Source organism: Tenrec ecaudatus, chromosome 12 (genome assembly GCF_050624435.1).
Source record: "Tenrec ecaudatus isolate mTenEca1 chromosome 12, mTenEca1.hap1, whole genome shotgun sequence".
In the NCBI taxonomy this organism is placed as follows: domain Eukaryota; kingdom Metazoa; phylum Chordata; class Mammalia; order Afrosoricida; family Tenrecidae; genus Tenrec; species Tenrec ecaudatus.
The window spans coordinates 126058683-126070404 of NC_134541.1; the positions used below are offsets into that span (position 1 = coordinate 126058683).

An 11722-nucleotide genomic window follows, 5' to 3' on the forward strand; every position below is an offset into this window, starting at 1 on the left:
TGTCTTTTCAACTTCTTTGCCCGTTTTGTGATTGGATTCATTGTTGTTCAAGTTTTACGTCTATTTTGGGTTTCGAATTCTTGTCAGATCAATGGTTTCCAAAGATCGTTTCCCAGTTGGTAGCTTGTCTTCTTGTTCTTTTGGAAAGGTCTTTGGACGAACATTCGTCTTTTCATTTCTATGAGTTCCCACTTATTTTGTCTTTTGTACAAAATTTACTTCGTCTTTTGTGGTTTGTGCTTTCGTTATTACGTTAGATAACCCCTTGTTGGAAGCTAGGCCCAGCGCTGTTGGCCCTACCTACACGAGAGAAAGGAAGACGGATCCCGGATGAACAGCCTAAGCTGCCAGGAGCTAGAGAGAGAAGAGCCGTCCAGGCCTAAGCCTCCCAGAAGAAATGAACTCTAAGCGATCAGAGTGTGAAGAAGCAAGATGGAACACAGAAAAATAATGGAGAGAAGCAATAAAACAGAGGTTGGTTCTTTGAAGAGATATTTGTAAGGAGAAACCTGGAGCTAGACTGACAAAGAAGAGAGAAGGGAAAATAACAAAAATGAGACATTAAAAAAGGCAGCGTTATATACACCTAACCCCGGCAATGGTTTGTGGGGGCAGAAAGCCTGAATGACTGAAACAAGGCTGAAACCAAAGAACAAGTCGGAGCACTTTCACTTCCTGGGTCTACAGAGAGAGCCCTCCTGGGACAGTGGCCCAACGCTCTTGACTGCTAACGGAAAGATGAACGGCTCAAACCCACCGGACATTCTGTTGGGGAAAGTTGTGACAGTCTGCTTCCAGAAAGACCGACAGCCTTGTTCTCCTCTGTCCTATTGGGTCCTTATGAGTCAGAACTTACTCGCTGGCAGGAGGCTTGGTTTGGCTTTTGGTTTGCGTAGCGACAGCAATGACTGCCAGTCCCGGCATAATTATAGACACATAGACCCATGGGGTAGGACTGAGAGTCTAGAAGTAAAACCCATACAGGTATAGTAAACTGATTTTTGACAAGAGTGCTAAGTCCATTTGGTGGGGGAAAGAATAATCTCTTTAATAAACGGTACTGGGAACGTTGGATTTGCACATGTAGCAGAATGAAACAGAATCCCTGCCTCACACCATACATTGAAAATAAATCCAAACATAGATGAATAAGTGTGGGAACTGAAGCATAAACTTCTTAGAGGATCAAGCAGGGACAAAAGGATAAGTAAGGTATTTTATGAAAAATATCTCTTTTAAACAAATCGCGGGAAGAGTTTTATATTCTTGCAAAACCTTTGGCATCTCGCTTCACAGGCAGCAGCCAGGTTCCCGTGTCTGCTTCTGCCTTCGGTCTGTTGCAGTAGCGCATGGGGATCGCCTTTGGAGACCGACACTGCACCCCCCACTCCCCCAAACAAACAGGAGTGGAAAGAGCAAAGGCTGCTAGGTGGTGTTGGATTGGTTCTGACTCAGAGACCCAGCGTCTCCTGGAACCATGTACTGCCCAGTCCTGTTTGAGCTCATTGTTCTAGCCAGTGTGTGTGTGTCCAGGTTTTTTCTCTATTTCACTGACTTTTGGTTTTCCCAAAGGCGAGCTCCTTCTCCATAGACTGGTCTCTTCTGATAGCATATTCAAGATACGCGAGTCTCACCTTGCTCACTTCCCAGAAGTATTCCGACCCCTTCTTCCAGGACAGGGGTGCTCATTCTTCCATACTCTTTGCCAACAGCATCGTTTAAAGGCACCAGTTCGTCTTTAGCCTCCCTTTTTCATGGCCGACATTTTGCCTGCCTGTGAGACAATTGAAAATGCCCTGGTTTGCATATGTCTGTGCCTGGATTTTTACCTCTATCAATATCCTTTGCTGCCTAGTTCTTTCTTCTCTTTCCTTTTTCTGTCCTCCTGCCCCACTCTCATGTTGACCTTCATCCAGCTCCAGTAATTCCTCTCGGCTGCATTGCACTTGGTCAAGCCCCACGAAGCATCCTACACCCTCCTTGCCATCGCCGTTAGGTCACCTGCTGTTCCCTTGTGCCTGGGATTGTTGGCTCCCTCCTTCCCTTTCCCCACTCCCACTTCTACCATGTTTTCTCCTCGGGATTGTTTATCCTGCCTATCTTATCTAGATAGACACGAAACAACAACAACAACAGCAACAACAACAAAAAGAAAAGCCTATAAAAAGTCCCAGGTCTGTCTGTCTGTCTGTCGACCTTCATGAGTCTGATGTGGTGTCATGCCCTGCCCGCTCTTTGATTTCTTGATTGCCCCTTCCAGAGGTATTGGCTGTGGATCCAAGCAAGATTAATTCCATGGCAACGTCAATCTTTTCTCTGTGTGTCACCATGTTGCTTGCTGATCCAACGGTGAGGACTTGTCTTTCTGTTGAGGTGGGATCGATCCTGAAGACCAGTCTTTCGGCTTCATCAGTAAATGCTTCAAGTCCTGTTTGCTTTCCACGGTGAGGTTTTGCTCCTGAGCCTTCCTCCGGTCTTGACGTTGATATCTTCACATGATCCGGTTTCTCGGATTATTGACTCAGCATGCAGATGTCATCAGTGTGGTGAAAGGATACAGTCCTGACTCACACCCCCTGGCTGATCTTAAACCACGCAGTGTACCCCTGTTCCCTTTGAATAACCGCCTCTCGTTCCACGGACAGGCTCCACGTGAGCACAGTGAAGGATTCTAGGATTCTCATCGTTCACAACACCACCCACAGTTTGCCACGATCCACAGTCAGCTGGTTTTGCATCGTCCATAAAACACAGGGAGGCATCTTTCCGGAATTCTCTGCCTTTGGCTGAGATCCATCTGACTTCAGCAATGATCTTCCTTCTTCCACATACTCTTCTGACTGTGGCTTGAACTTAGCGGTGGTCCCTGTCAATATATGAAAACAACCGTTTAAAAATGATCTTCAGCAAAAATTCACTTTGTGTGTGGTGTCAGTGATGTGGTTTGGTAGACCCCTTTCTGTTAGGTCACCTTTCTTTAGAATGGGCATGGATCCGAGGCTCTTCCAGGCCCGGCCTTCTGAATTTCATGGTACAGGTGGGTGTTTCCATGGCCGCACCCCTTTCTTCTCCTTTTTTAATATTACGTAAATTTTATTTAGGTGTTTAAATGATTGTCCAACTTTTTCTTTCTTTTTTACATATACCTTTATCGGGGGCTCTTACATCTCTTATCACAATCCATTCATTCCTCCAGTGTGTCAGCACATTTGCACATATGCCGCCATCATCATTTTCAAAGCTTTCTCTTCCCACTTGAGCCCCTGATATCAGCTCCCCATTTCTTCCCCCTCCATTCCCCTCCCGCCCTCCCTCACGAACCCTTGATAAGTTATAGATTATTATTTCCATATCTTACATTGTCCTCCATCGCCCCTTACCCACTTTTCTGGTATTTGTCCCCTGGGAGGGGGTTATAGATTGATCCTTGTGATCGCTTCCCCCTTTCTCCCTCCCCCCCACTAATCCTCCTGGTGTCTCTACTCTCATTATTGGCCCTGAGGGGTTTATCTATCCTGGATTCCCTGTGTCTCGGGCTCTTATCTGTAGCAGTGTGCATGCTCTGGTCTAATCCCATTTGTAAGGTAAAATTGAGGTCATGATAGTGGGGTGAAGGGAGCACTGAAGAGCTAGAGGAAAGTTGTGTGTTTCATGGGTGCTATACTGCACCCTTACTGGCTCATCTCTTCCCTGTGACCCCTCTGCGAGGGGATGTCCAATTGTCTACAGATGGGCTTTGGCTCTCCACTCCATGCCCTCCCCCCACATTGACATGGGTATGAGTTTGTTCTGGGTCTTAGATGCCTGATCCCATCGACACCTCATGATCACACAGCCTGGTGGCACCCTCTCTCTTGTAAGATCTCCCTTCGTATTCCACTAGTTCTGGAAGCAGATGATGGCTTATCATTATGAGCCGAGCTTTGACCTCGTAGAATTCTGAACATGGCCTAGGGATCCCAGGAATTATAAGGCTGTTTCTTGAGAACGGCTATTCTAAGGCTATGATTCAGAAGCGTTTCTTTCCCGATGCCCCCAGACCCGAGGAGGAGAATTTGCCCCCGTGGGCAGCACAGCCCTCCACCTGGAGTGTGGTCGGCACTTTCATATGGTTTGATAACTCCCACGGCACGACGGCATGGGGCTATGCAAATGAGGTGTTGCTTTGTCCACCAAGGGGTTAGAATAGATGGAGAATTATGCAAATAAGGGGCATGGTCCTCTTCAGACTCACCAAACGCATGCAATGATGCTGAATGCAGGAGGATCACAGGCCAGTGGGTGGGAAGACTTCTGGATCCAGTGGTGTTGTAAGCATCTCAGCGCTGGCAGGGGTCTCTATGTGGCTTCTCTGGCTCCAGAGGTCTGGTTGCATCAGGGTAGGTCCATGTAGCTTCTCCAGCTCCCAGGGTGTAGCACCATGTGTCTTGTCAGCAGAGCATCCTCTTAGGGAGCGAGTAGAGAGAGATTCTCTCCCACTTCCAAGGAGGAAATACAGCAATTCCAAGGATCCTCAGGGGGAGCCCATGCCCACACATAGGCCTGATTGGCTGTACAATGATTGACAGGCTAGACTCCACCCCTTCACTCAAAGCCCTCTCAAATTGACAACAGATTATATAAGTACCACAGGTGGTACCAGAGGTGGTCATGGGTGAGTATCAAGAGAGTGTCTTTTGGACCTGGGATCAATGTGCCAAGCGCCTCTGTGGTAGTGACATCATCTGGTGTCACCTTGAGACTATTAGGAGTGAAGGGGTGGAGTTTAGCCTGTCAATCAAGTCGCAGATTGATGACCTCATTTGGAGGTGTGATGGAGATAAACAGCTCACTGGATGCCAGACCCACTCTCCCTGTGAGACATTCCTGTTGACCAGCCACATGGAGCTTTGCTGATGGAGCCAGAGCCCTCAAGCTGGAAAAACCACGTGGAGACCCACACCAGCGCTGAGATGCTTCCACCACCACTGGATCCACCAGACGTTCCACCCACTGGCCTGTGATCTTCCTGCATTCAGTGTTATTACCTGTGTTGAGAGAGTCTGAATAGGAATTTACAGACATATGGGCTCATATCAGACTTATGGATTTGATCTGGACTGGGCTGGGATGTTTTCTCAATATTTCTTTGCCCTTGTATACAAAGCTCTTTCTTATACACATATGAGTGTCTATGAATTTGTTTCTCTAGTCACCCCGGACTAACACAGCCTCCTAGACCTAGGAGACAGAGAGAGAGAGAGAGAGAGAGAGAGAGAGAGAGAGAGAGAGAGAGAGAGAGAGAGTTATACCAGGAGGGCCTGTGAAAGAGAACCAGAAGAAGGGGGGGGCGGGGGTAGCAGAGGCAGCAGAACCAAGAGATCTTCAGGGGGTGATGTGCTGGACTTCTTGGCCCGTGGCGTGAGAAACCACTACCTTCTGGCAGGAGACCTGCTGCCAGACTGTGATGCCTTTGGGTCCCTGTTAGTGGAGCGAGGCTTGCTAACCCCCAAAGCCAGAGCGCTGCTGCCTCTGGGTCAAGACTCACTGCAATAAGAGCTCCCGAAATCCAGGTCAGATAAACCCTCAGGACCAGAAACAGGAGTAGTGATACCAGGAGGGTAGGGGGAAGGTGGGGAAAGGAGAGGTGGAAGATGGCACTGATCAAAATGATTGACACATAACACCTCCCCCCCCCACACACAGGGGGAAGAACAACAGAAGCTATGGGGGAAGGGAGACAGCGATTGGTGTAAGATATGAAAATAATAAATTTGTCATTTACCAAGGGGTCACAAGGGTGGGGGAAGGGAAGGGGGAAAAGGGGAGCTGATACGAAGGGCTCAACTAGAAAGTCAATGTTTAGAAAATAATGATGGCAACATGTGTACAAATATGCTCGATACAATTGATGTATGGATTGTGATAAGAGCCCCAATAAAATGATCTATAAAAACAAAAAGACTTTCTGGGGGAGCCTCTGAGTACTTATTGGCAGAGCTGAAGAGCCTTGTAAAAGCCCAGGCTTGCTGGTCTGATAGTGGCTGGGGAGCCCCCAAGACTGTAACTCCTTGTGGTTATTAAAGTCTTGAAGCTAAAAATTTTTTAAAAATAAAGTCTTGAAGCCACAGTCGTGACTTACCTTTCACCTCAAGGATGGGCCAGTTCAGAAGACCAACAGTAACACCAGGAAGATGTGCAAGCTTGAGAGGAGCCCTCTAAGATCAAAGGGCAGCCTTTCCGCAGGGAGGAGGCTGGGCAGGCCTGAAGGGAGGGGTGGGGGGGGGGGACGACCGGCACGTAAACAAAGAGAGCCGATGAAAAGAGAGCATCCACATTGTGGTCACTGCAATCAGCGCCAGGACTCCAGATGGGTACACATTGCAGAATGGAAAGTCAATTTGCTCTGTCAACTTTCACCTGGAATCACAATAAAAAAGTTTCCATTTAAAATAAAACATCCTATGGCTTTTGTTACTATTGTCCTGGCACCTGGAGCTGGGCTTGGACCGGAGCCCAGGGTTGCTAGGAACTTCACAATTAAAATCTTCTTCCAGTGGGTGTGGTAGTTACGGAATTTCATGTCAACTTGATACATGGAATGAAGGGGTGGAGTGTAGCCTGTCAATCAGGTCACGGTCCCTCCTCCCTGGAGGAGGGACACACTGGCTCTCTGCTTCACCTTCCTGTGAACGAGCCACCTGGAGCCACGCTGATGGCAGCCAGAGTCCTGGAGATGCTTCACCGCCATGGGATCCACCTTGGGACTTGCCATCCACCGCCTGTGATCTTCCTGCAATCGGCATCATTGCGTGTGCTGTGTGGATCTGAAGAAGAATTTATGGACTAGTTCGGACATATGGGCTAATATTGAACTTATAAACTTGATCTGAACCGGGCTGGGATGTTTTCTTGATGCATGATTACTGCTTGATAGAAAACTTTCTCTTACACATTCGTGAGTGTCTCTGGATCTATTTCTCTAGTCAACCCTGCCTAACACAGTGGTCGTGATTTATCGTTCTTGGGAGTATTCTTGGGTTATTCGTTAGCACCAAGTTCTTAAATGGCATGATTAAAGGAGCCCTGGAGGCATAATGGGTTACAAGTTGGGCTGCTAAGCAGCAGGGTCAGCAGTTTGAAACCACCAGCTGCCCCACTGGAGAAAGATGAGGCTTTCTATTCCTGTAAAGAGTTAAAGTCTCAGAAACCCAGAGGCAGTTCGACCCTGTGCTGCAGGGTCGCTATGAGTCAGAGTCACCTGGCTGAGAGTGAATTTGGAAATTTTGGGATAAAGCAGCACCAGGCAACATAGATGACCGACTCTAGAGAATTCCAGCTACTCTTATTGGATTTTGTGTAAGTTCATGTGCAAACCTTTTTCACCCTTTATGGGAAGCCCTGATTGTCAAGGCCACTTTCTCCCTTATCTGATTGTTATCCAACCATAGAATCTTCTTTCAAGGGAATTGCCTTCAGAAGAAGGTTTCAAAAGTACAGATTTCACCCCTGCTGCTTCCCGTCTCTCCTCTACAAGACAGCAAAGGAGAGCGAAGCCAGCAGGCAGAGAGGATGCTGACTCCCATCAGCAAACAAGGAACCCAAATTCACTGCCATTGCTCTTAGCAACCCCCTGCCCACCCCCCCACCCCCCGTGGGTTTCTGAGACTGTTTAAGGGAGTAGAAAGCCCAGTCTTTCTCGTGTGGAGCTGCTGATGGTTTCAAACTGCCTGCCATGAAGATTTCACCCAAGGCATAACCACTACGCCACCAGGCTCCTAGGAGACAATCATTTCCTTTGAAGCCAAGATTCCTGCCCTGGAAACATTCTTGACTCAGTAAAACATGAATGCCTAGACACGGAGATCTCCGAGGAATGCAGGCACCTCAGATGTTGAAAAGAGATCAGTACTTTCTACAGCCAACCTGTTGAGAACCTTATTTTTTTAAACAGCCACGTCTACGTTTCTTTGTCCTGTACCTCAAGGAAGACAGAATAAAGTTCTCTTTGTAAAGCCAAAAAAAAAAAAAAAAAAGAAAGAAAGAAAGAAAGAAGTACAGATTTCTACAAAAAGAGATTTCTGTATCTTTTTAAAAAATTTATTTTATTGGGGGTTCTTATAGCTCTTATCACAATCCATACATAGATCCATTGTGTCAAACACACGTGTACATATCTTGTCATCATCTTTTCCAAAACATTTTCTTTCTACTGGACCCTTGGCATCAGCTCCTCATTTCCCTCCCTCCCCCATGTCCCCTTGATAATTTATAAATTATTCTTTTTTTCCCCATGTCTTACACTGACTGCTGTCTCATTTCACCCTCTTTTCTAGCCAGATTTGTAAGACAGAACTGGGGTCATGATAGTTGGGGGGGAGCATTAAAGAACTAGAGGAAGGTTGTATGTTTCATCGTTGTGATACCGCACCCTGACGGGCTCTTCTTTTCCTTGTGGCTCTTCTGACTGGAGTGTCCAATTGACTAGTGATGGACTTTGGGTCTCCACTCTGCCCTCTTCCTCATTCCCATTGATAATATGCTTTTTGTTTGTTTTTGTCTTTGATGCCTGATATCTGATCCCATCGACGCCTCGTGATCACACAGGCTGGTGTGCTTCTTCCATGTGGGCTTTGTTGCTTCTCAGCTAGATGGCCGCTTGTTTATCTTCAAGCCTTTAAGACCCCAGATTCTATATCTTTTGATAGTCGGGCACCATCAGCTTTCTTCACCACATTTGCTTATGCACCCATTTGTCTTCAGTGATCTTGCCGGGGAAGGTGAGCGTCGCAGAGTGCTGAGCTAGTAGAACAAAGTGTTCTTGCTCTGAGGGTGCACTTGAGCAGAGGAACAATGTCCATCTGCTACTGTAATACTTTATAACTAAATATCAGTACATAGCTCTATTCCTCTGTCGTTGTATGTAAGTGTATTTACATAAATACATGCCTGCATTTAGCCCTTTATAAACGTCCTTTGCCTCTCAGTTCTTTCTTCTATTTCCTTTTACTTTCCTCCCGTCCCACTATCATGTTCGACCTCCATTCGGGTTTTGGTAATTCCTCTCGGCTGCATTGCCCTTGATGGAGTCCCACCAAGCACCCTATGCCCTCCTCGCCATCGATTTTAGATTACTTATTCTTCCCCTGTCCCTTGGTTTGTTGGAACTTCCCTCCTTTCCCCCATCTCCCCACCTCCCGTGTCCCCCCAGAACATGCGATTTCTATATCTTTATCCAATGTCTAGTTCTAATAAGAGGAGGGCTGAGGCCTGGGAAGCCCAAGAGGCTGAGGGTCGGGGAGAGACCTATCTGTAGGCATGGCTGAGAAGCTGTCCTAACCAAAGAACTGTATCCCAAGTCTTTCCTGAACATGAATTACAACTCCCCTAGTCAACTCCATAATTGTGAGCATTGCCTGTGAGTTCTGTGTGGCCTTGCGAGGAACGACAGAGCCAGCAGAGGCGCAGAGTGTCGTGGGATGGATTGCCGGTGTCGGAATTGGTTGGGAGGCTGGAGAGGGAGGGATGTCTGGCTTCCTCTTCAAAGGAAGCAGCCTTGTGCTGATGCTGGTGGGGATACGTCGCCCCCCTCATGAAGTTAGCGGAGGTCAGATGCCTCTACCATGTGCTTTCCACACCGCCGGAGTGATGGACCTCGGAGGAGAGGAGAGGGAAACACGTTCTACTCGGGAGGCAGGTTGGGATGTCTGTGGGACATAGGTGCAGTTGGTGGAATCTGCCCAGGTCATTCAAATAGCTTCGACCACAAGACACTCTTGCTTGAGAAAGACTGCTCGATCTTCCCAGCTGCCAGGAACAAAAGGAGACCTCAGGCAGGAGTCTCTGTCTTCCGGGTTAACACACACACATACACACACACGTGCCATCGAGTCAACTACAACTCATGGGGCCACTATAGGGCGGGGTAGAGCTGCCCACGTGGGTTCCCAAAGGTAAGTTTCTCTTGTAGAAGTTCTTGGAGCGAATACTTTCAGGGTCATGAAATCTTCCTCCACAGCATCATGATGGCAGAAAGAATCGAGGTTTACAAGGTCGATTTTTACAGTGCTGCTTAATTTCAGCCAATAAAACCACAGTCGATAAAATAATTACATGGGGGAAGGTCACTGGGCAAGACACCGTGATGAGACACGGAGTTCCCTGCTGCTCTGATTAGTGGAAGGGGAAGTGACAGATTTGGTAGACTATTACTTTTTCTATGAGGGTAAGTAAAATAATATATGTATATTGCTATAAATAATTTAAAAAGAAACGGCAACCAGGCTCACTGCTGTGAAGTTGATTCTGCTTCAGAGCGACCTTATAGGACAGGACAGAACTGCCCCTGTGGGTTTCCAAGATTATTAACCCTTAAAGAAAAAGTCTTACTGACATAGTTTACAGGATCCCATAGATCCATTCACATGCAAGTCTGTTGTTTTAATCCCAGCGGGTGGGGTTGTGGAGTCATCAGTGCTATCAGCTCCCCATCCCCCATCAGACAGTTAGCTCTTAACGGGAGTAGAAAGCCCTAACTTTCTCCCTATTAAAAAACCATAGAACCCTTTATTGAAACAACACCAATAGCTATTTTCCCCGTGACATATCCTCCATCTAAGCCCATGCCCTTCTGCAGGCCTGTTGCTTCTAGCTCTCGAACCCTTTCCCCTCCCAGAGCCCCGCCCGCTCTGCTCTGCGCTGTGTCCAAAGGTCCGTTTCGGCACCCCTCCAGGGGTGCTCATGGTCTTTGTAGATGTTCTTCGTGTTTGGGGAACAAAGGGAAGTGTGAAGGGAAAGGCCAGGGCTGTCGGGTGACAGGGGTAAGGTTTCCCAGGGAAGCTCGTGTAGGGCAGCTCTCGATACCCTGGAAAGACGATCCTGCGTGTTGTGAAGGAATCCTGCTCCTCGCTGAAACTTTCTGGGCCTTTTTATCACCAGTGCGGTTTTTAAGGTTTTTCTTTATTTGGGGCTCGTACAGCTCTTATCTCCATCCATCCATCCATCCATCCATCCATCCATCCATCCATCCATTTTGTCGAGCACATTTGTTGCCATCATCCCTTTCAAAATATTTTCTTTCTACTTGAGCCCTTGGTATCAGCTCCTCATTTTTTTTTTTTGTATCCAAAATGGGTTTATTAGAATGGCTTCCCACTCATCTCGACTCCGGGCCTTTTAGTGCTGCTTCTGTCTGAAGGAGCATCCTTCTGTGAGCCTTGCTTTTCCTCCTGTAGGCTGACAGATGACAGTAGAGCAGCCAACACACAAAACTACTGTTTGTGCATGGCTGAAGACCGTGGTGATTTTATAGCAGCCTGGGTATTTGACATCCATGAAGTAGGAATTGGGGCTCTGCACCAGGCGCTTCTTCTTGTGTTTTCTCTTCTCCTCTTCGGGAGAGGGGTGAAGGAGATCCTTTGCAAGAGGCATGATCGCCGAGCGGTCGTCAGCGCCAGAAGCCAGCTCCTCATTTTTACCCCCCACTCCCCCACTCTCCCTGATGAACCCTGGATAACTTTTGAATTATTGTTATTTTTTTCATGTCTTTTACTGATGGATGCCTCCCTTCACCCATTTTCTGTTGTCCATCCCCCAGGGAGGAAGTCACACGTAGATCCTTGTAATCTGTTCCCCCTTTCTACCCCACCCTCCTCCACCCTCCTGGTATCGCCACTCTCACCACTGATCCTGAAGGGGTCATCCTTCCTGGATTCCCTGTGTTTCCAGTTCCTATCTGTACCAG

At 47.5% G+C, this 11722-nt stretch overlaps 1 protein-coding gene across 1 annotated transcript; it reads right to left on the minus strand.

Moving 5' to 3' along the window:
• Positions 1 to 11087: 11087 nt before the first annotated feature.
• Positions 11088 to 11423, minus strand: LOC142423240 (small ribosomal subunit protein eS27-like). Its single transcript, XM_075528466.1, has one exon. The coding sequence runs from the start codon at positions 11407 to 11409 to the stop codon at positions 11155 to 11157; it is 255 nt and encodes an 84-aa protein (XP_075384581.1). The 5' UTR covers positions 11410 to 11423; the 3' UTR covers positions 11088 to 11154.
• Between the last annotated feature and the right edge of the window lie 299 nt (positions 11424 to 11722).